The sequence below is a fragment of the Oryzias latipes genome, chromosome 21, assembly GCF_053564925.1.
Source record: "Oryzias latipes strain Hd-rR chromosome 21, Olatipes_Hd-rR_3.1".
Classification (NCBI taxonomy): domain Eukaryota; kingdom Metazoa; phylum Chordata; class Actinopteri; order Beloniformes; family Adrianichthyidae; genus Oryzias; species Oryzias latipes.
In genome coordinates this window covers 11,058,660-11,083,944 of record NC_136257.1, presented here as the reverse complement: position 1 = coordinate 11,083,944, position 25,285 = coordinate 11,058,660, and the positions used below count along the sequence as shown (strand labels likewise).

The 25,285-nt window shown below is 40.0% G+C and overlaps 1 protein-coding gene across 4 annotated transcripts in view; it reads right to left on the bottom strand.

Annotated features, from left to right (window-relative positions):
* Positions 1–988: 988 nt before the first annotated feature.
* il1rapl1a (interleukin 1 receptor accessory protein-like 1a) overlaps positions 989–25,285 on the bottom strand; it is a 231,640-nt gene continuing 207,343 nt past the window's right edge. Inside the window, exons 8-12 of one of the 4 annotated variants that reach the window (XM_023950643.2) lie at positions 21,930–22,075; positions 13,804–13,950; positions 7,730–7,900; positions 6,252–6,296; positions 989–3,167 (exon numbers count right to left, since the gene is read on the bottom strand). In XM_023950643.2, the coding sequence (XP_023806411.1) occupies positions 2,446–3,167; positions 6,252–6,296; positions 7,730–7,900; positions 13,804–13,950; positions 21,930–22,075 (1,231 nt within the window). In that variant the 3' untranslated portion in view covers positions 989–2,445. The remainder of the gene's footprint in view (positions 3,168–6,251; positions 6,297–7,729; positions 7,901–13,803; positions 13,951–21,929; positions 22,076–25,285) is intronic. The other 3 variants (XM_023950644.2, XM_023950645.2, XM_023950646.2) reach the window with 3 other exon arrangements.

The window sequence follows — 25,285 nt, the reverse complement described above, 5'->3', positions numbered from 1 at the left end:
ACTGAAGTGTCTAAGACCTGAAGTCAAGTCCATGCTGTTTGGCTGCTTAGAGGTGTGTTGAAAAATAAATGACTTGTGCTTGGTGTTAGTTAGAGAATTCAAACCATTCACTGTGTCGGAAATGCGGACATTACGGCTGCCAATTAAAACCATAAATTAGCAGCATCACTGAATAAGACGCACGGCTGTAAGCGCAGGAAAAAAGTAGCGGCTTATAGTCCGGAAATTACGGTAATCAATACGAGAATTTTGCAACTATTTATGAATCGCCCAAATTGTTCAATGCAATCTAGTGAGCATCAGTGCACACTGGCCTTTTGCAGAGACTTCTGGGAAATCTCTGGGGCTCTGGATTTTGGAATTGTAGATTCAGACAGCACTAGAAAATGGCGAACGCCCTACATCAGTGAAGGAATTCGGACATAGCCATTGTCACTCGAGGAGAAGGTTGGCTACAGGCTACAGTATCTTGCTTCTGTCTACAAGCAGATATACAGTGATCACCAATAAAAATCAACTTTTCAGTGTTGTCGTGTTGTGGTCTTGTTATCATGAAAAAATAACTTGTGTTCCTGTGATAACGGGATACCAGATGTCATTTTCAGGAGGAAACGTAAAATAAAGCAAGGTAAGTCATTCGCGACTTCTGTAGCCTCCAACAAAATGGTTTTAATTCATAAGTCACACAGAAAGTGAAGGATTTAACCCTTGTACTATCCTAGGCACGTTAACGTTGGGAGTGGGGTCATTTGGACCCCACAAGACAGGACGCTGAACCTTTGTTCTTCAATGATTTGTGATCTTCACTGGTATCCATGGATTACATGAAATCCTCTTCACCTTTATCCACCTTTGTCACGGTAGGGAGAACACGTCAATGTAAGGGTGGGGTCATCTGGACCCCATAGGATAGCACAAGGGTTAAGGCAAAAACATCCCAGGACTTCAGAATTACTGACATTTAAAAAAGTCAATAAAGGAAACCATCAAAAGGAAATCAATGCATTTAATGTGCAGTGAGAAAGTAAGGGCAACTGATCATGATCGTGTTTCTATAAAGATAGACATTTCCTTCCAAGTGAAAATTGTGTTTATATATTTATATAAATATCTATATTATATATAGAATACATATCTATTTTCTATGCATACTCAAAAGTCACACCCTCAAATATATTTAAAAATTCTTCCAAAAGACAAATGTTTTCTTTTCTTTGCTTAAACATGAGCTATAAATATGATTCAAATGCCATTTATTCGATTGAGAGTAGAATGCAGTATGTAAAAAAAGAATTAAAACAAATAAAAAGATGAAAACAATGTTTCAGTTTTGATTCTGTAACAGCAGAGGTTGTTTTGTCGCGTGTCATTTGTCTCCGAACGAGCCCGAAATCACGTTGCTAGAGTACAAAACTGGCATAACATCAATCCACGGGTCCTCTCTGGGTGGAAGATGAGCGGCAAAGAAGTATGATCTCTCAAGCAAACTCTTTTCTGTTATAAAAATAGATTTCTTTTTTTTTAAAATAATCTACATATTTTTTTTAAGGTGAGGCATTTTACTATCACTCTAAAACAGCAAGGCTGTTTGTCTGAATAGAAAAAACGAAGCTTTAGAGATAGATGTGCCAGACTATCGGTCTGTCTGATTGAAGGGGCTCCTAAATTGATTCCCAGTCCCACAGAGCGATACACACATGTATATATATTTTACCAGCTTCTCCTTCTTTTTGCATATTCTATGATTTTTTTTTTTTCGAAGAGAGTTTCCTTATAAACTAGATACACCTTTTACAAGAAAACAAAAGCAAACCCAAGCTCATCGGAGCTCCTGAAAAGTCCAGGGCGTTTGAATAATCATCCATAAAAAAAAAAAAAAAAGGAACAAAAGTTCTTTAAAACAAGACAAATTAATAAAAAGAAAAAATAGAAATGAAAAACAAAATGCATCCTCGTAGGAGCATCAAATATCAGCTTTTTGATCTAGCAAACAACATAAAAAAATCAATACAAAATATACACTTTTGTGCAGCAAGTTAAAGCAAAATCCTACAATAGAGATGGAAACAGATTTGACTGAAGTAATTGGACAAAATAACAAAACAGGAAAACACAGATGCTACAAAGAAATTCAAATATATGTACAGACCCTGTTTTCCTTTCACTTGTATTTATGCACATTTGTGTTTGGGTGCACATGTTCGCTGTAATCATTATGCAGAGTTCTGGGTCTATTTCTAGTTGTTAAATCAGTGTTTTTATTATCTCACTCTGAGGTCCACATAGAAAACGTCCTCTATAACAGAGACTGAGTCCCTTAGAAGGCCTTCCAACCTGCACTTCCAGAACCGGGATCTGGAACACGTCTTGCCGTCATCCCAGGTGATGTTCCTTTGAGCTGTGTCTGACCTTGACCGGTCTTTCAAAAGCGGCGCGTCCTCATCACTACCAGATGACGCTGGAGATGCTGGTCTCTCTTGGCAGTAGGGGGAGCATGGCATTGTTGGCGTGAGCCTCCTCCAGGCTGTGCTCTCGGCTCTTCCCAGGAGGCCTCTGTCCGTTCAGCAGTGTCAGTGGGATGTTGCAGTAGGTGTGCTGGTTCCCTAGAGATGACAGAGGCGGCAGGGTGCCCCCTGGGGGCAAGTCATAGTCGTAGCTGCGATAGTAGTGTTTCTGCCTCATGGTGGTGTGGTAGTTGTTGTGGAAGGAGGAGCGCAGTTCAGGGTGGGCGGTGGCCATGGCGGTGGAGGTGGCTGCTGCCATGGAGATGGCAGAGACGGTCTGCAGCTCTCCGAAAGGGCCCTGCTCGCTGACGTCCAGCGCAGGCTCGTGCGTCAGCATGGGCTCTGTGCGCCTGAACGGCATCTCGTACTGCAGCTGCTTCCAAAACTTGGAGTTGAGCTTGTTGCTTTTGGGGCCGCGCCACTTGATGACGGAAAGCGCTTTGATGGTGTGTTTGAGAGCCTCCACTTCCTGGTAGTTCATGATGCCGCGCAGCTCGGCACACTCAATCAGGATGACTTTGATCTCACCCGTCACCAGCATGTTGCGAAGTCGTGTCTCCAGCTCAAAGATGCTCCAGCCTCGCCGGACCACGTAGTTCGGCGTCATGACGATGATGAGACGCTTGCTCTGGTCCACACAGCGAGCCACGTCCTCTATGTAGGCTGAAGCAAACAAGAAGATGCTCATGAATCCACATGCAGGATTAAACTGGTCTCTCAGGCCAGGCCAGAGCCCCTGTGTACATTTCGCGCATTTTCCACATTTTGGTCTTTTGTGATACATGCGTGATATATGTAATTCTTACATGTTTTTTGCGTTTATCATTCGTCGATGTGCGCAGATGTCCATCGAGGGTTTCGGCCAACGGATCTTTATCTGAATTCAGTTTTGAACTGTTCAAAATCTTTTGTCTCCAGTTTAAATGTGTTTTATGTAGTTTATACGACATTTTTACGTTATAATATTATGCAATTGTGCGTGATTTTTGTGAGATACATTTGCAAATTTTTGGCTTTCTACGACAGTTCCACGTATGTCTAATGAACTTTTCACACATGTACCACCGATGTATAATTTTTATATCACATGTCCGGCGCACATCACGTTAAAATTATGTTATTGACGCACCAATCACTAATGAACTGCATATAAACAGCCAACAATCACGCATCGGTTCATGTTCTACATTGATTTACGTGGTTTTTGCGTGACTTATTTGTATTTCTTCCGTGGTTTTAACATGGTTCATTTGGGATACATGTGAAAACTTCACGAAAAGACCACAACTTTTTTACTTTTTCCACTTATATTCACATATGACCAATTTTCATCCGAGGAATATGTGCAAAATGGACGTAGAGGCTGTGTGACCCGGCCTTTCACTCATGACAACACACCATGTTTGATGCATAGTCAGCCTCACCCACACAGGACAAGACAACTAAAGGTAACACAGGCTCTAGACTTCACGGGTAGACACTTATGTGGGTTTCAAACTCGGCTGTATTTACTGATGAGAAAATATAGGAGACTGCACCATTGGGTTCAATAGGATTGAAGTGTTCCCACTGCATGGGTGCAGCAGAGCGACTCCAATCCCAGTTTGCAGCTTCAGTTGATGAGAGATCATCCAGAAGCAGAACATCCACAGTGTGGTTTCTGGAATTTTGCACAGATTACAGCTTCAGTAGCCACATCTGAGAGAACAGCACAGATCTGCTGTCGAATCTCTGAGAACCTTTTTTCCAGATGCTTTAGGTTTATAGGGAACTTCTGAATTGCACTTAAACTTAAAAAAAACACTCAAATCTTCTGTTTTTTTCTAATGTTTTGCTCCACATTCTGTTGACCCTGACAGGGAATGCTTAGCGGCTGCAAACCAAAACGAGAGCTTCAGTACCTCAACATTTCAGCAAAGTAGAAGCATTTTGCTGGAAATGTAAATTTTGCCTTCCTTGTTTTTCCAAAAAGCAAAGATCTCTTTGTAGGTGAGAAGCAAACAACAGACAGAAACGAGTTTGAGTTTTTCAGTCCAGGGAGCAGCTGGGGAAGTTTAACCTTTAATAAGATGTGTTTTTTTTCCTCATGGTTCTGGTGAAAACACTGCAGAATATTGTCAGAGTTGGCTGTGATTGGATTGATGTTCTGAAACTTTCATCATACATCTATCAGGCTAGTTTTGTGACATCTGAGATCTTTTTCTTTAGTTGATTCAAATAGAAATCAAAATATCTAGTTAAGTTAGACATTCAGACCCTTAATTAGTGTTTGTTTTTAAGCTTTAGTGGCACAAGCGTAAAAGTTGAAAAGAAGTAGTCGTAAAGCCTCTGTTTATGGGTTTTTGAACTTCTACGCAGTATGTTAATTTCCAGACCATTTAAATAGTATTCATGAGTTAATATCCTAATAGGTTTTTCCTTAAAGCAGAGGTCTGCAGCTGGAGGCTCCCAAGTGGTTCATGTGGCTCTTTGGCTTTGAAGGAAAATGCTAACAATCCAAAAAATGATAGGTTTTTAGTTTTAATTAAAACAAATTTTTAATTGTACATTATGTTTTGTGTTCAGATTGTCAACATGTCCAATTACTGACCAAAATAAGAGTAAAGGTTTAAGTATTATAATTTAATTATTATTATATTAATAATTACAAGTAATATTAAAATAATCTAAAGGTACTTATTCTTATTTTCTGCTGCACAATGCTGCATAACTGCATGTAGATGAACAAATGAAAAGAATTGTATTCTGAACCAATATTTTACATTTGACAGTAAAATGAGAAAAGAGATAAAGAAAATGTCATGTTTGACTTTCTTACATTTTTAATTAAAGTAAATCAGCTAAAGCGGGGGGGATCTTATTTGACACAACGTGCCACAAAACATAATGTTTTTTTATTCTAAATGGTGAAGTGAGACTTTGTGGTTCTCACAGGGTTTTGGTCTGTAGGAAGCTGCACCAAATAACTCTTCTAGCGTTAAAGGTTGCAGACGCTTGCCTTAGACCAAAATAATTTCATTGTCAGCGGTAAAGAGCAGTTCTGGTTCTGACAAATTCAGAGCACTCAGCTGCAGACTTCTTAATTAACCATGGACTGAGTGGTTGAACGCAGCAACAGTGGTCTACTTTTGATCGGGTTATTCCGTCTTCTTTCTTCTTAAAAATAGTGACAAATGAGTTGTAGGTTAATGATGTATTCTATCTGTAATCAGCTCCCACTGAATGCAGGGATCAGTTCCAAAAGCCTTTGTGTGAATTTCACCACACACTCTGACATAATTCTGTCTGCAGTCTTGAAGAGAGTCGTATTTATTGGAGGACGTTTTTTTCTTCTCTTTTTTTTTTGCTCTGAAAATCCGCACTAATTAAGTTACCATGTTTAGAAAGACTATTACCCTGATTTTCATGTCTATCACAGTCAATTTGTTCCAAATGGGCCCCAATTAAGATGTAAAATCATCTCAAGGATCATTGAATGACATAAGATGCAGCAGATTTTAATTTTGCATGTGCAGAACGGCAGGCTCAATTTATCATTTTGATGCTGTGGAAAAACCCTGACAGGTCTGAAGAGTTCAAGATTTCATCACACATGTATTTTTTTTTACAGCTTAAGTGATTCGTTTTGAAAGGAGCAGATTCGGATGGCTGTGGGTGGACATCAGGGATGGATAAGGAGTTTCTCTGCAAAGTTTGGGAACTCTGTTGATGAAAGCAGCTAGATGCATGAGCGAGAAGGCCGAGTACCTCCAAAGAGTTGTGTGTCATCCTGGTAATGCTCATTGGTGAAACCTACGCATAAACACATCAACATTCAGGTGACAATCAGGACACAGACACAGAAAAAACAATGCTGCTCAACACTGTCATAAAGCTAGCTTTGATTCCTCTCACTTTATTTCACATATAATTAATCACATACCATGTTTCCCTGATTGGACATTCATCTGCAATAATTCTGCCTGGCACTGTTGCTGGCGGCAATTTTCTTTTGATTAAAGGAAGGAGAGAGGCGGCTCAGTCAGCGGGGCTTAGAGCCTTCACACATTTCCCACTGATGTTTAATTCTGTCTGGATCAACTTAGACGTGTTTGCGTTTTATCTGTTCCACATGAAGCCAACAGTACAAACACACGCCGTTCGCAAAGTCGAGCCACTGCAACGACGGACTGCGAGTTAGCGCGCGCGAGGATGCGTTCAGACAGAATTTTCATTGATTTATTAATGCTGATAAAAAACCAAAGAGGACGATAAATATCTTCAATATTTCAGCCCTCAGTGCATGCGAGATCCTGTAGTCCCTCATCAGTAGCTCCCAGTGTGGGAGCAGCCAGCAGGATAAGCTATGGTCTTCAACTTCAACTGACAAGTTTGAGATGCCAGAAGAAAAAAAAAAGGATTTTATTGCCTGTTTTTGGATCTAATACTTTCACTTATGTTAAAAACATAAACTAAATTATTAGCATGACATTTTTCAGGAGTAATCACTTCAGCTTGAATCAATTCATCTTCTATGCTGCATTAACACTGATTGCTATTTGCGCGTCCTGGGCATCCAGTTTTCAATGTTAAGTCAATATACAGACGCAATTTGAGGTCCTGCGGTGAGTTTTGAGCATCGGGTATGGCACGGCGGTCTGGCAGCAGTGGGTTTCGAGTGTCGCTGCATGTCCAGAGTTCAAATATCTGAAGTTTGACAAAGAAGACGCAGCACGTCAACCAAACTGGGACTAAGGTTTGGCCCTTGATGTGTTGATGGTATTAGGGTGGTGTCCTATCCAAAAACTTTATGATATTTTTCTATCTGTGCTAACCACTACACCACCAGGCTGCTGAGCTTAGATGAATGGTTCCAAACACACTAGACAGTGAAGGAGGAAAGACGACAATGAAGACAAAAACAACACAAACAACACTTTACAAAAAGTACACACAAATCTACTTAGGGACACAACCATACTATTCTATAGCAAAATGTCTAACTTATACAGTTATAATGTGCCTCAAAAGTTACTATTGCATGAGTACTGCATTAATATAAGCTTTTAGAAGAACAAGAATCTAAACCGACAGTAAAGGTTTGACTGGTAAATATAGGTTTTAAGCCTATAACAGCTGGTAGATTGTCTTACCTTTTTGTTAACTAACCCTTAAATAATCTTTTCCAAACAGTGATAATTCATGAGTTGACTAAAAAGTAACAGTTAACCGTCAGATAAGCTTACTTCCTGTCGGAATCAGGTCTCGATCTGGGATGAAGAGTTTGTAACCGTAATGTTTCTCCAGGACGTCAGGAAGGATCTCCAGGGCAAAGCGCTCCTCCTCCCTGGTCTCCTGACTCCACTGGTCAGGGTCCACTTTTGTGTATGAAAGATACGCATCATAGTCTTTGTTCTCTGCAAAAGAAACAATCATATTTTTGATAATGGATGAGGACATACAAGCTGTAAACAACCAGTCTGTGGTTGTAATGTGACACCAAGGCAGTGCCAGTTCAGACAGCAAACTGTTCCCTACCAACAAAAAAAGACAAAAAAATATTTGAAGGTGATGGGAATGCACTTTTTAAAAAAAAAAAACTTTTATCTCAAAACCGGAATTGCTATAATTGTCCTTTTTTTTAATTTAAACGTGTTTTTTTGTGTATTTTTAATCAGAAAAAAATGTTTTTGCTTTTAATTGCCAAAGGTTTGATGTTTTTTGGAATGTCTTTTATAACAAAGCTTTTAACTACTACAACTTAGTACATGTTCATTGACTCATACTCATACTCATACTGTGTATGAGAACTGGACTGAGTGAGTGTGACCCCATCCATAAAGACTGGCTCACTTCCAGCTCCAACCAAATTAAGTCAATTCAGTCGCCATTTATTTGTGATACAGTAAATGTCATGTTGGAACCAGACATTGTCAGTATGCAGAGGTTGGTCCGAGTCGGTCTGAGTCAAAGTTTCTATGGCAACTACCCCTGCCAATCAACAGGGAGCTTGTTCGAAGGCCACACCCCTTCTATTGAAAGCAGGCTTAGGAGAATCTGTCAATCAAATGTTTGACATGAGATCATATACTTTTATTGGGGCGTCTGATTGATCAGTTTATACCTTGAATGACCAAAGAAAAAATAAAATGAAATAAAATTAGTATTAGCAAGAACATGTGAAGACAAAAGTTATCAGAGCAAGAATGATTAATCTGACATACATATGGACTGAGGAATAGCTGATCTTTTCCCTCAGTAGAAGTCTATGGGATTTAGGCTTCTTGGACCCAGCAGGGAACTTTCTGTTTGGAACACCTGTGTGTGGGGGGTGGGGGGTGGGTGTTCTCATTCCAGGTCCAGATACAGTCAATGGTTACATTGAATACATGGGTCAATATTACCATAAGGTGCCTTTGAGACTTCACAATATCCCACCAAAAAACATGGGATTTTCCATTTAAGATCATGATCATGGATATAAAATTGATATTTTCAGAAAGCCACTTAGTCCCTTTGTCAAAACTGTGCATTAGCTAATGAGAAAAAGAATTTATATAGTAATGAAATTAGGGCAAACAATTTGTCACTATACAAAATCAGCAAGAATTGCACTTTCTTTTCTAAATAAAATCTAAGAACAAATATATCTGGTGAAAATTTAAACCAATACCACTTGGCCCATATGTATTAATAGATATGTATTAATAAAGGAATCACACAGATCGTTTTGCTAACTTGTGAAAATAAATTGTTTATTTTCTGTGAATAAGAAAATGACAGGGTGGACAGTAGTACGACAGGGTTGACCCTGGTCATGACAGGGTGGACACATTTTCAAAAGGTTGTTAAATTACCTAATTTTGCAATTAATGAAAGAAAATGACAACCAGAAGTCCCTTTCCCATGTGTGAAATTATCAGGTGAACAGACTGGTTTTGATACACTCTTCCTTTATGTAGCTATACACCAAAAATTAGCCATGTGGCAAAAAATAGCCAATTAGCCATGTGGCATTATTGAGATAACCTCTGAACATCAATGTGCACAGTACAAGTCAAACATTAAATTGTAAAATGAGAAGAAAAATGTCGTTTTAAGGGGAGAATGATTGGTTTGAAAAACAAATCTCTTTTCTTTTCACTTTTCAGCTTTTCATCCAAGCTCTGGGCATCAGGAATGTCTCCTCCATGGGCTACAATCTGGTCTGCTGACCTCTTGAGGGCTCCATCCAGATCATCTGGTGCACCCTTCCCATGACTAGCCTCAAAGAAATTCCATGTTATTTGTTGGAACCCATACTTGTAGGGTTCTGTTGAGAGGTAGAAGAAATGCCCTTTTTGTCAATGCTGTGTTGCAGGCCTATCGCTGTAAAAATAAAGGTATGCTAGCTAGTGGGTGACGTTCTCTCAGTATCTTCAGAACTGAAGCAAGGTGGGCCCAGATGGCGACAGGTTCATGTCTTCTGGAGGTAGATATGGAGCAGAAGACGTGTGGTGCTTGTTCAACAGTGATGTAGAGCACTCCAGTGTGCAGACTGGCCTGCTTATGTGAACCAAAACATGTTAAGCTTGACATCTGACTATACACCTAATATGATTAAAATTACTAAACAAAAGTGTAAATATTTACTCTGCAACTAGCCACTGTTTCAGTCTTCAGTGAAGAAAGACAAAATGCTGGTTGTGGTGTCACTTAAAACATTGCAGGTTTTTTAAAGAGACAGTTCTCCCAAAATGACAGGGTGGACAGCAATGTCAGGGACGTGCAAAAAATGTTTAATAGCATTATGAAAATAAAATTTGCATGATCAAAATGACTTGTTTTATCAAGTAATGTGCTTTGATACGAAATATGTAGCAATTTCCTATATATTTAGCATAATTTAACCATTTATTACACACCCTGAAGTTAGCAGAACAGCGTGTGGGACATACCAAAATCGCATACATCCAAAGAAAAAAAATTGCATAAATTAAAGAAATCACAATTTAAGAACCAAATTATTTTACTGATTTGTCTTTGGTCACTTATGATAAGAAGTCAGAGTTTAGTTATTCTGCTCCATTTAGTTTATGAATGAGTAATACTCATGGGGACACCAAAGGCACTTTATAGTGATAATGACCCACACCTGAAGACAAATTACGGTAATCCAGCACAATGTTTGAATTAGAAATTCAGTTTGACTGTAAAGGTTTTACATGTAAAGTTTCAAAGCCATAAATGTAGTTGAGGTGAAATACAAAAAGACTATTTCATTTTAACAGTGTGATGTGAAACTTGAGCGGGAAAATAACATTTTAACTGTCCAACTCAGGTAGGAAATTTGCTACATCTGAGATTTTAGGGCAAATTTTATCCAAGTCCACATCTCAAAAGGATACCAGTCCAAATCTCTAAATCAAAGATGCGCAACTCCATGCTTCAAGGGCTGTCTGCAAGTTTTCCAGATATCTCTCTGATCCAGCTGATTACCTGGATCGGGTGTGTCCAGCCAAATTAAACATGACAGAGCAGGACAGGTTGGAAAACAAGTGGGAATGAGGCCCTTGGTGCCAATCACTACTCTAAATGCAACACACTGCAAAAACAGGTCCCATAAAAAAGGTCAAAAATATAAACCCCATTGGTAGACTTTTTTTAAATAAACCAAAAAATCTGCCAATGGGGTAAAAAATGGTCTTGCCTAGACACGTTTTATCAAACAAAGATTATTTTGCTATTGAAAAGATGAAAAATGAGACAAATTTTCTTGAAGCAAAGCTATTTACTTTCTTAAGATTTAGTTTTTGCAGTAAAGCTGCTGCTGCCCCTGCGGGTGGAACTTTATTCATGTTGAGTTAGAAGTCCTTCCACTTGTAAAAGCTGAACAACTTATTTATTTAATTTAACTTTGTGCAATTATTTTTGTAGAAGCTTAATTAACCCTATTTGTTTTATAGTTTACACGCTTGTCCCAGTAGTTATAAAAGCATTTAATTAATTATTTTCTTGTTTTCTTGCTGCTTGGTTAGGTTCACAAAATACAACTTGCGAAGCCCTAATGCAGAAAATTGAGGTAATATAAACTGTGGAATAACACTTTAACTTAAAACTAGATGAAAAAAATATCTATATGTTGCTATCATTCCAATTTAAAGTAAAATTATTCAACCTAAGTATTTATCGCCATATGATACACAAAATAAATTAAACATTAAAGGGTTTTTCCCTTTAGTCACCTCAGTGGATCTTCTATCCCCACTGTCTTTTGGTTTTTCTATCCTCTCCTGTAATACCAACCTCATTCGTGCCCTCTTTTACAACATTCCAGAACCCTTTCTTTGCTTCTCCTCCTTAATCTCCTTTCTGGTAGTTTTAGATCCAAATCCTCTCCTTTTAGACTTACTTATACCTTTGTCATATGCACCCATACTGGGGTTTACCTACTGGTGCTGCAGGTTTTGGGATTGTTTGGGTCTGTAGAGGGTTGTAGAGTGGAGTGGATGCATCCTACCATTGTTGAGCGTGCAGTAAGTGTATTGTGAAGTATTTGCAGGTTATTTTAAGTTACAAGCACTTATGACCCTCATGTGATGCTGTCATCCGGTGTCCTTTATGCAGCACTATGCTCATAAGTATAGTGTATTGGCTCCTCCCTCACTCCTTACTAGCAAATACTACACGCACATGATGTGTAGGTGATTTGTAAGTGCATAGGACACCCACACAAACTACCCTCTAATAGTCTTGCTTCCTAATATCTAACAGTCAGGCTGCAAGCATGAAACACACAAAAAGCAAGCACGTATAATTTAAACAGCACTAATAAACTCTTTGCGCAGGGTTCCGGAGCATTGAAAAAAGGAAAAAATTGTACGACCTCCTTGCAGCTCAGCTACTTCAGCCCTACTTACCCTTATATGTTGTTCAAGTGATCGCTATGACTTGTCGCCTGCAGCATGCACGTTGAAAAAAAAGGTGAATGAATATTTTCACCTTGCACTGGATGAGGAGTACGATCTTAAAATTTCGTATGGGTCACCTGTGTACCAGATTACCCCTTCTTTGCCCGCAGATAGCCCGTATCCACCCGGAAGGGAGATGTAAGGCACTACTTTTCCTACCTGTGCTCATCTTATACATTGTTGTCCATCCTTATATTCAGTCTTTACAACATGGACTGCATTCTTTATACTCTGACTAATACAAAATCACACATTACTCAAGTATTTAGACTTAAAGCAAAATGAGCACCCTTTCATGGAACAGGGTGGCTCAGTTGAAAAACGTCCCTGTGGATTCATTTCCACCTGGCCTTGAATCACAAGTAGGTTAGACACAAACATACAAATCAAGACTCAAGCAATATCCTCTTCCCCAACTCTAAATGATTTCCCAGCAGACAGCGAGAAGAACTGAAAGAGCTGAACACAGAGAACAGAAAAAAAAAAAAAAAAACTGCTGGTGACATGTTCAGCAAGTCCTAGTCATTATTCTCTGTAGAAACCGAAATGTGGGCCAGCTGAAAAAGAGAGAGAAGCTCTTTCAAAAAGACTTTGAGGAGGATGAGCGGCTTTGAAACGAGCTGGGAAGGCCAGAGCTGCGCTCCATCAGATCTGAACATCCAACAGCGGCTTTAAATTAGCAACCAACCTTGCAAATTAACCACATAGCAAAAAGTTGGAAAATCAAAAACAGCTTGCATCAGCGGCCCCTTACTGTATGACTTAATCATGCCGAAGTGTAAGTCAACAAAAGCATGTCTAATAGATAATTCATACAATCGCGGAGACAATCTGATGAGTTCACTGTTTCCACAATGTTGGAAAACAGAGTTGCAATACAAATCTTAAAGGAATGACACTGGGGAATAAACACGCAGCAGTGAGGGAAAAGTTTAAAAAATAAGGCACTGACCTACAAATTCACTCTGGTTTGGCTTTTCTTTTTATTTCACTTGGTGCTTTAAATGTGTCCAGTCTTTATGTGTGACTACCTGGCAGGTACAGGATGAATTCCAATCCACAACACATTGCTATCTTTTAGATGAGCAACAAATTGAAAACTTGCTCCTCTCTTCCCAAGATTGCATGCAGAGAAGAAAAGGGACAAATGGCTTCCCTGTTGTTCAAACAGAAGTGGGGGACACTTTTTTATAGAGACAAGAGTCTGTTCAAGACCAAGTTCAAGCCAAAGGAAATTAGAGCTGCAAAGGCACATTTATAGTCATCTAAAAATATCTGAAATTGACTCGTGTGAAAAGATTGGTAGAAAGAAGTGAAAACATAAAGCAAGTTAAAAAGTTACATGCATCAAACGAGAGAGTTGCCTTTACCTCCATCTATGTCTTCGCTACCAAAGTGTCTCCTATAGAAAAGCATCAGTTCAATCTTGTAGCATTTGTAGAGGGAAATGAGAAAGATGAGAAGCAGCAGGATCGCTCCCAGCCCTCCTGCAAGCTCCACGGTGTACATGAGCTCTGCTGAAGACAACACACACACACACATGCAAAAAGGAGAGAAATGTCAAAACTGCATATTCCCCTTTGTCTTTTTTTTTGGTACAACGTTTCATTAAGAATCGATGGACTCACAGGGTGAATTTACATTTGCTGGAAAGAAAGAGTCATAAGTATTTTATTAGTTCAGCTCAAAACAAAGCAGAATCGGCCTTCAGAGGCACGAGGCTTACAATGTGTTTAGGAAGAATGAGTGGGCACTGAAGAGGAAACAAGAACTAAAAAGGGGGTTTGTTCTTGAGCACAGTTCAGTAATAAAGAGCTCTGCTCTTTGGCTGTTATCCATTGCAGGGCTTTGACTCTTTATGGCAGCATTCTTGGTGGTATTTTTAAAACGTGTTTTAATTTTCGCACTTGATTGCCAGCTGGAGCTCCATCGTACCTTTTCTGGTTTCTTTTTTCTCGATCACTGCTTTTTTTAAAATAATTGCTCTTCCATCCCATGAGATCAGGCTTGGAGAATGATTAGTTGTGCTATCAGATACTGTATCCACTTTGTAGCAGTGAGCTGTGCTGCAACAGATTTAGCTTCTGTCACTGGGCTGTGAATGCAGAGTTGCCATAACAATCACAACACTGAGTGCACCAACCTAATGATCAACAATGACATAACCATCCATCCAGTCATCCATCCATTTTCTTAATCCCTTTTGGGGTTACAGGGCCGCGAGAGCCTAACCTGGCAGGGTACACCCTGGACAGGTCCCCAGACAGCTGCAGGGCCACACAATGACATACCAAAACACATTCACAGTGACACGTTAGAGTAACTAATCAACCTTTGAAGATATGACCTTAGGGATTTGAACCAGGGGCCCTCTTGCTGTGAGATGAAAGCATTAATCACTGTGCCACCACAACAAAGAAATAGAGTCATAGCAGTATAAATATTATTATTCATATCATTATTATAAAAGATTATCTATGCTAATATGTGGTCAGCCAATACTAACAGTTCTTCAGTTTATTCCTGTCTGAAGAGACAACCTTGTATCACTTTCTTTTAGGCCTAGCACCTGAAGAAAAAAACCAAAAGGGATCAGTGCAGAGTAATTTGAGTGCGTCCATTGGAGGGTGCCTCAGTGGCTTAATCTATGGACTCTAACCACAGGAAGAAACCTGTATAGAAAGTAGAGTGATACCACTGGAGATAGTCAGCGGGACCTGACTGTATGACTGTATGAGTCAGTTTGAGACTACCTCAGGGAGGTTGAACTATATTCCACTTTGGAGTTTGATGGCAACAGGCCAATGTGAGCTTGATCATGTTGGTGTCCACCGCAGTTACAGATAAGGCTGCATCCAGCATAGATTATTTGGATCAGGGAAAAGTCTCTTACTTGACTTATGCACAGCAGTAAATGAGGAACTGGTCAAATTGGACTTTAGTTCGAATATTAGAACGGACTCCAACCGGGAAATTTCATTTTACCGGAATGAATTCCAGTAGAGGTACATAGGTATTCAAGAGAGGTGGCAGAATAGAATTAGTCTGGAGTGTTTTTAACATTTTTTTAAGAATGAAATGCTGGAAGAATGAAGGAGATGTTCTGCCCATTTTAAAGGTATAGTCAAATGCACCCGTACGAGGATTGACCTGTACTGTTTGCGCTGTTGATCCACAAAATGTTGGTGGAAATTGGACTACTGTTGATCTAAGAAGGGAAGAAGAGTGGCGACTGGTGCAGATATTAACAGATGAAAAATAAAACCCAGAGGTGATAGAAGATATAGTAAGTTTGGTGTTCAAGACATGAATGCAGAAGGACAGATGGTGGTGGATTCAGCAGTGGTGAATATTTTTTTTCAGAAAAGAGAGGATCACAGGGTGACATTGCAATGTATGGCTAGACAGCATATGAACGTGGTGTGTAGGATGATTCTTGTGGTGAGGAAGATGAAGAGAGGACCAAGTGATGGAAGTTGAAAAAGGAAGAGTTCCGTGTAGGTTTTATAGGGAGGAGATAAATTGAGCTTTAGGAGACCAGGTGATTCTTTTAGGTGACTGTACAGCTTCAGCTGACATGATCAGGGAGATTGAGAGGAAGGCACTGGGTGTGTCATCTGGAATGAACAAAGCAGATACTGAGACTTTGTGGTGGAATGAAGATGTTCAGAACTGTTTGAAGAGGAAAAGGTTAGCCAAGAAAATATGGGACCCAGAGGACAGAAGACAGAAGCACAGGGAGATGCAGCACAAGTTGAAGGTGGAGGTGGTAAAGGCCAAACAAAGGGGTGCCTGGTTAGATAGAAATCAGGGAGAGGAGGATCTGTATAGCAGAGAAAGAGAAATAGAAGGATGGGCAGCATGTTAGGCTGATCAAGGACAGGGGATGGTTTACAGGTTCCACAAGTGGGATTGAAAGATGGAAGGAGAACTTTGAGGAGCTGATGAGTGTGATGGTCACATGTGCTGCTACACTAATGGCGAACCACCATGTACTGCACACCTTGATTTCTTTTCCAATCTTTAATGAAATGTTAATACAATTTCAGACTTTTTTTAAACAGGTGCCATCTACCCAACTTTTCCAAGCAAGAACAATAGACAATATCAGTTATATTTATTGATTCTGGTTTTGCTAAGTTTTCACGACTTTGTGTTTATTTTTATTTGTGCACTTTTTTCCACTGACATAACAAGTCTTACAATTAGTCTTGCCTGTTGGATGTTTCTAGAGAGAAACTAGGACTACAAGAAGGAGCTGCATTGTGTCTTTGTAGATCTAGAGAAAGTTTATGACAGGATACAGAGAGAAGAGCTGTGGTTTAGATGAGGAAGTCCAGAGTGGAGGTACATATCTACGATTCAGGACATACTGTATGTGAGAGCTGGTGCTCAAGTTCTCAGATGAATTGTTAATAGTAATAAAGATGTTTTGGATATAAAAAGATGCTGAGGTTGTAGCTCCTAGGAAAAAGACCTAGAGGAATACAAAATAGGGGGTTCATAGATATAGTTAAGGAATCCCTATGGGTGATTGCTATTGCAACCCCTAAAGGAAGCAGCCAAAGGGCAAAAAGAAAGACGACACGAGTAAACCTGAACAGTCACACGTGAAAGCTAAGGTATTTGTGAGCAGCAGCATGGATTCAAGCAAAGAAAAAGTACAGCAGAGCCAATATTTGCTTTGAGAATGCATCAAGAAGAACAGAGAAGGTTAGAAAGAGGCGGTTTGTGTAGATCTAGAGAAACAGAACATGTAAGATAGCTGTAAGACAATGGCGATGTATAGAGTTTGCTGCAACAATATAATCTTTGATAGGAGCAAGAACTTTCTGCAGAAAAGTCCAGAAAGATAGAGGTTTGCTTTGAAAGGGGAGGAAGAAAGATTACCTGCAGCTGGATGCATTACATGTGTGAGCAAGAGAGGGGCTTAAGTGAAGGATGAGTACAGGTGAAGAAGGAGGACAATTTCAAGTACTAAGATCAATTGTTTGTAGTTACAGAGATCGTAGGAAAACAGGAGGAAGTGGCAGGTGAAAGCAGGCTGGTACAGTGGGGGCAATGTCAGGCGTGATATGTGTCAAAAGTGTGTCGGCAATTGAGATCATTGATGCTGATTGATTTCCACAGACTAAATCCAGGTTTAAATGGTAGCAGATGACTTGCTGAGGCAAAACCTAATTAGACCATAGGTCGCAAAATTTCCCCCCAAAAAAACAAAAATACAAACAAACTACAGTTTTTGCACTGTAATGTGAGCTGAAAGCTTACGTTTTTTTTTTAAAACTACTTATAATCTGGAGGGCCTCATATGATTCATTCTTGTTGTACTTGCTAATGTTGAAGCTAGTTTGAGAGGTACATGGCGCACTGTCTATATGTTTGGTTGGTTGTTATTGTGAATATGCTTTCCCTGCTAACAGTAAGTAAGTAACAAGTTTATTTCAAATCAAATCAACATTTACCTGAAAAAAAAAAGTAAACACACGACTTGGAAAATAGGATTTGAAAAGGGAATGGAAGAAGCGAATGCTTATAAAAATCCAAACCCCACTCAACAACACTCATAACAACAAAACAACAAAATTAAAAATTTGACATAATAACACTAACATACGAGAAACACCTGACGACGACAGACAGACACGGCCAAAAACTCCGACCAAACACCAAACCCCCCATGAAGAACATACAATGGTGTCTGACTGTGTTTTTTTTAGATGTTGCTAACAAGGTTGGGAGTTAGTGTAGTCACAGTAACATTTATTTTAGGGTGTCCGTCTGGTTTTTCCCATGCCCCAAACATGGTTGGCAGCAGTAGCGGTTTTAGGCACGGGCCATACGGGCGATCGCCCGGGGCGGAAAAATGACGGAGGGGCGGCGCCAGCGGCTCAGCTCTTGTAAAATACTTTATGCATCACTATTGGTTTACTTATATCACAGAGTTTGTAACAGCCTGAAACCTGGCGGCGCCCCCGCCCCGCAGCTGCGCTCCCTGCTGTCTTTGAGAAGTAGACGCAAATGTGTGTGAGAAGGAAAAGGGAGGGGGCGCGGGGTGAAGAAGGAGAAGGGAGGGGGCGTGGGGTGAAGGGTGCAGGCTGAGGTGAGCACGGAGCACAAAACGCATGCGCAAACCTGGCTGGATCTTCTTCCAGGGGGGCAACGGTCGCGGGCCGCGGCTCAGTGCTTGATGAAAAAATAAAAATAAAAATTGCGCCGCCATGTAGCGAATTGGCGCCCCTGGGTGCAGCTGCACGCGCTCCTGCTGGAAATGTTTGACGAACGGGGGGGGGGGGGGGGGGGGGGGGGGGGGGGGGGGGGCTGCGGGTATAAAAAAAGTATAAAAAAATCATGCTTTTTTGGTTATTTCAAATAAAAAATGGGAAAACAAAAAAAAATTCTTCACTTAGATGACAGTTGGTTTAGTCGACAGACTTGATACCTATGTCAGGACATTTATGCTAAATGCAAAAACATCTGAAATATGGAGAAAAAAGGTCAAAGCTGGTGCCCAATTTAGAAAGAAAAGAGAAGAAGAGGAGAAAAGAGACAAAGAAAAGGTTATTATCATAGCTAGATGCACGTTTTCTAAATTCGAATGCTACCTGCCCTACAACAACAACAACGTTGCAGAGGAAAAATCTCTTGTTTGGTCTATCATGACCAAAACTGAAGTAGGCCCAAATATTGCAAATAACGTCATTTTTAAGATATTTATTCTTAAATGTTTGCTCTGCCTTAACTTGTAACATTAGTTATGATTCGTGTGTCTGTCTGCTCTGCTGTAACACAAAGTTTTTGTTGTGTTTTTTTGTTGTATATTAGTTCATAATGTTAAATAAGCTGTGATGGTAGCATGCTGCTGCTGCTGCTGCTGCTGCTGCTGCTGCTGCTGCTGCTGCTGCTGCTGCTGCTGCTGCTGATGCTGCTGCTGATGCTGCTGCTGCTGCTGCTGCTGCTGTTAGCTTTTCAAAAGTCCAGTTGATCAAGTCATACCTGAGATCACCAATGTCTCAGGAGCAACTCACTAACCTGCTGTTGTTAGTATCAATCATTCAGGGGGGGAGCAGATTTCATATGATGACGTTATTGACAAGCTTGCATCAAGGAAGGCCACAAAGGTTAGGCTTTAGTTAGTGTTTTCTGTTCTTAGTGCTGCAGTTACATTTATTGTAGTGTATTATTAGTGTGATTTGTAGTTTATAATATTTATTTCAGATTGTTTGTGTTTATTAAATATTTCCTAACTGTATTTTCAGTTACAATAAATGGACAAAGTGACTCTATGGGGGGGGGGGGGGGGGGGGGGGGGGGCGCTAGAGGAGGGCCTCGCCCGGGGAGTAATTCAGGGTAGAACCGCCACTGGTTGGCAGTTTCAGGTTTTGTGGACACTTCAACACGGCTAATGCTTCGAGAATGGTTATTGTGTAGCGTGCCAAAATCAAGCTCTAGAGGTACTGTGAATACAATAAAGTTTAACTGATCAACAGACTTATCTCTGACAGATTTGCCTTTCTAATGGCACCTTTGAGTTTGGTGCACCTTACATATATATATTACATAGGTTCAAAAATAGACTACTTATTAACTGTGTGCCTTATAGCAGCTGGGTGGCTTAGTTGGTTAAGTGCAGGACTGGCAGATGGGAAATCAGGATTTGATTCCCAAGGGGTGCTCCCTACGTGCTATGTCCTCACTATGTAGCCACAAAGGGGCCCAAGTCTGGGTCCCCCTCTGTCGGTCCCCGGTCCAGATAAAATACAGGATTATGACACCTGTGGTGAACTCGAAAGGGACATGGTGGTAGTAGTAGCTGCACATGAGGACAACTTGTTGAGGCCAGCTAGTAGTGCAGAAAAAGCTCCAGTAATTTGTATCAAAGTCCAGTCCGGTGTCCAGTGCTCTACAGCCTATTTATGTCCTTGAACATTTTTCAGGTAGTTTTCACGGGCTTTATTTTTGGTATGGAAACATTTTTTAACTCACCATTAAATTAAATTAAATTTTGCTATGTTTAAGTCTTTGACAAATCCTCACTTGTCTAAAGTGCACATTTTGTCATAATTTTGTACATTATTTTTCCACAAACAGCAACATACAGTAAATCTCAGATAAACAGCACAGATATGCTTTTCTTCTCTAATTGGCTATTTATTGGCTTTCTCCATAAGCGCAGTGCTGCTAACTCATTATCAGCAATCATTTTCCCTCTTCAAGTTGTTTATGATTCAATGACCGCTGCTCTCTGCCACATTTTTTTTATTTCCTTACGATATAAAGAAAGGCAGCTGCTGTGACATTGGACTTGCTGCAGGCTCTTGAGTGATGCATTCTTTGAAGGGGAACATAAAACAAACATCAGCGAAGGGTGTGAGAGGCAAAAGAGAACTTGACTTAGTACCCCTATCTTCTGACAGAAAATGAAGCTGTCGGCCTCCTGCAAAGGCCAGCCAAAGAGTGCGCTTCCGACATGGTTCGATCACAGTAACAAACATGAAAGGGAGGAAACTGACAAATAAAGAACTAAAAACATATTTGTGCATTAGATTTCACCAGCCTTTGAAAAAGTCAAGGATCAGTTTTCGGTTTAAATAGCCGTCAAATGACCTCTGTTGTGGGATAAGAGCAAATTCTTTATAGGAGCTTTAAACTAATTATGCACAAAAGCCAGAGCAGAAAAAGAGCTACTAGTGCAAATGAAGAAAAATATGATGCAAGTGTTTTGGGTCCCAAACACATGTTAATTATGCACATAATAATCCATAAGATGCCTGCACATGTCAATTTGCCAAAAAAAATGCAGCTAAATGTGGTGGATTCTATTAATTATTTAGACCAAAGTCAGATAAAAGTAAACACAGAATATAATAATTTATAAAAATGAAGGAAAAACAAGGTTTTTCTTTAAATACAAATTAAGCAACGTTCACACTGCTGGCAAAGCGCGGACAAGGGACCACTTCCAATGGGAAGTCTATGTATATGCACGTAACTGCGCGTTTCAGGCTTCCACGTTCAAAAGTCTAGCATTAGCTACACACATTTTTAAGACAGTTTTCAGGCTCTATGAACAAAACATGCGCTGAAAGTCAAACCAAGTTGACCAATCAGGGACTTGGATTTGGTAGTGATGCATGAATGGCGTCCCCTTTCATTAGTGGAGGTGCCAACCATTGAAAAAATTGATCACACAGGAGAAATTAATGATTGCGGTTTGTGCCTAGATTGGAATTATATGACGCCAAGTCTTTCCTGTATCGGAATGGAGCTGTGAAAGAAAAAGCCTGGAGCAAGATTCGCGAGATTTGCACCGCTTTTACATTTCGCACCATATCTCTTCCAACTGTAGTTACATGTGCTAGTATCAGGTAGCGACAGTCCAGTGTGAACACCATATGCTAAACGCGTCACATGCCAGGTGTGAACGTAGCTTCAAACTAAAGCAAATAATAGGTGGTATTTCTTAGGATTAGACAGGAAAAATGCTCGTTCTTACCCCTCTTGAAAAGCTGGACGGTGGCATGACGACGGCCATGACCATTTTCCACATAACAAGAGTAATTTCCCAAGTCCTCCTCCTCCACGGAGGTAATAGTTAAAGATATTGCCACTTCCTGCTCCCCAAGGTGCTCTTTTACAATTCTGCAAAAAAACAAATAAAACACAAATTTCAACAAGGTTTTCACTGAGTCTTCCTTTTTAAATGCTGGATGGAGGGGGCTCTTCAGACGATTTGAAAAACTATGTGAGATAATCGAATTGCGTCAGTAATTCAGAGTAATGAATGCAAGAGCATCGGACAACAATACAAGTTAAATTAAGTAAATTTAGAGAGTTGAGGAAAACACAATATCTCTAAACAATGTTTTTCTTCTTAGAAAAAGAAGCCTTTATGAAGCCTCCTTTGAGGACAGTTAAGTACGTCATGGTAGGTTAATTTGATTCTCTGCAGTAAAAACACATCAGAAATAAAATCAATAAGGGATATTCGTCAGCTTGTGTTTGTGTGTGTTTGGGTGGGGGGGATCAAATAATGGTGATGTGAAGAAATCTTTTTATACCGGCTGCCATGGCAACGGCAAAAAGGAGAGAAAGTAATATTCCATAAAATAAATGAGTGTCCCCTGCTGGGCTGGTTGAGCCTGACGGAGGGGAGGATGGGGAGATAATACTCCCTCGTACCTTAGACTCACTACTTAGCCTACTTTTAGCGCACCCTCAGCACAAATGAGGCTACGCAGAAACACAAAGCTCAGATGAGAAAAATCAGCTCCACGGTTAGGAAGAGTGTGCCTCGGAGAGCATGAGGGTGCTACCACTTTACCTTCTCAACCAATTGTTGTGGGATGAGGGGAGAGTGTGCTTTTGAGTGTGTGTGTATGGGAGGGGGGTAATAGCTCTCTAGCATTTCACTTCCTTTGGATTCAAGTCGATAAACTGCACATGAGGACAGCTTGTTGGAGGGATTTGGCATCCGTAATTGAAAGTGTATCATGGGCTGTGCAAAGAGAGCCGGCGCTGGCAGCGCTGTGGATTTTGAAGTTGTTGTGCAGTGAGGTGGATGGGGGGGCTTGGAGATGAAGGCATGGGAATAATTCATATCTCTCCGGGGAGTGGTGGGCACTTTGAAGCCTCCCATCTCACATAATCGCACTATATGAGCAAACTCAACTCATTGCCAGTGAACTTGGTGGATAGTGACTGCTTACACCTCAAGTGGAGATGATGGGCACCTGGAGTATAAGGAAAACAGGACTGAGGTGATCATGAAGATACAGATGAGAGCAAAAAAACAAAAAACAAAAACCAGTTGCCAGGAGCAAGGTTAAGTGGGTATAAAAAAAAAAAAAACTCTGCTTCCCCATGACTTGAAAATAATTTACTATAACAATGATTCAATTCATATCATGATTTGTGGTTGAAGATACAATGTCCCTTGGTCATTTTTACGCTACAGTAAAACAAACCTACTGTGCCTTAATCCAAATGGTATTTACCATTATTAATATAATCAATTCATTTCATTTTTTAAATGATTTCTAAAATGTTATAGGTCTATTCGATTAACAACTTGCCTTAGATCCATCTGGTTGGATTGCGGGAATATCAAGTGATTCATCAATTAAATCAATTAACCGCTACACCCCTATTACTTTTCACGTCTCAATTTTTGATCAAGTCCTGCAGTCTTCTGTTTATATTCTCTCCATCCTCTTTGAAACAACTTTTATTTTTTCTGCATCAATTTTGCCTCATGCATTCCTGCCTCAGGTGCAAAACACCAACAAAACTAGGTCAATAACCCATTGATTACCTCTTTCATTATGCTGAGCCAAGATTTGTTTAGCTAATTTATTAATCTCTGCATGATATGCTAATGTCCAGTCATCCATGCAACAATAACAGTGGGCAACCTTGTCCTGGTGGGGCAAATAAGAATTTATGAGCTCAGGTTACCAAAAGAAAAGGAGAAAAGAAATCCACCTAATCAATAAGCTGAAAGTAAAGCAAATGCCTGCCTGTAGAAACTCTGATCTCTGAGTACGAGAGCTCCTCACAAAGATCACTTTGGCTGCTGACACATAAGTAATAAACCTTCAAATGCGTGTGGCCATCAGCTCCATGGAAACACATACGTCTTGAACTATATCATCCCAGAGGCTAAGGACTTGGCTTTATGGAAGACACATCATCTTTGAGTTCAGTGACTAAGCTGTCTGTACTTGATGAAAGTAAGATACAAGCAGGATGTGAAAACACTGAGAGTTCAAGAATCAATAGCAAAATTGGATAACTGTTGATAATATTGATCCTCTGTGTGAAATATGGATATTAATTATTGAACAGAAGACCCCTTTGAGGGGAGAAATTCTGTTGTGAAGGAGCGCTGAAGGGGGGGGGGGGGGGGGGGGTAAAGCTTTTGTTGAAGCAGGGATTTGTTTCCGTTTTGATTATGAACAAGAACATGGATTATTGCAGACGCAGCTTTCTCACTTGCCTCCTCAGTGACTTGTAAAGGTTTTTAATTTTTTTTTCTGGGTTTTTTCCTTTTTCTTTTTCTGACACCTCTCACTCTTTCCTCTCCTTCCAGTCCTTTTCAGCTCCTCAATTCCCATTTGCATGCTGCCATAAACTGGAGGTGCAGTCAGGGAGACAGGACCAGAGTTATGAAAAATGGCAGCTGTTAACCAACTGACAGCCCTGTCCCCTGCCATGCAACATCCTCTCCAAACAGCCTTAATGGAAAACAAGTGCATGGACCGCAGAATGGGCTTGTTCCAGGGGGGTGAGATGTGGGGACGGGCCTGTTTAGAATCCCTGAAACCTCTAAAAGTGGGGCTCATTGGAAAAGTTTTTCAATTTAAACAACAAAGACACCATCAGGAAGCTGGAGGCTTATTTAAAGTGGGTTCAGTAAACCTTAAGAAGAGATTTAGGTTCAGCGAAGTGGCTTTTTCTTCTACTTTTGATTAATGGTGAGTTTAAATAGGTAAACAGGTATACCCTAAACTAATGCAGACAAAAAAAGAGCTTTAAACAGATGAATTTTACAATTAAGACATTCCAAACCAACCAGTAAGTTTGTATTATTAACAATTTGTTTACAAGGATCTTTGGATTTACCTGTTCTTTTCTCAGATTTTGTAACTTTTGATTTCTGTTTATGATTTCTGTTTATTCAAGATTGACAAAGCCTGCAGAAATAAATTAAGATGATTTACACCAATGTTTTTTTAGTCAAAACTGACTTTTTTGACAATACAGTTTTTTTTTCTGAACCTACATTTATACCAAAACTTTATTGAGCTGCTGTGAGGTAATCCTTTGCACTAAATGTGAATGAATAGGATT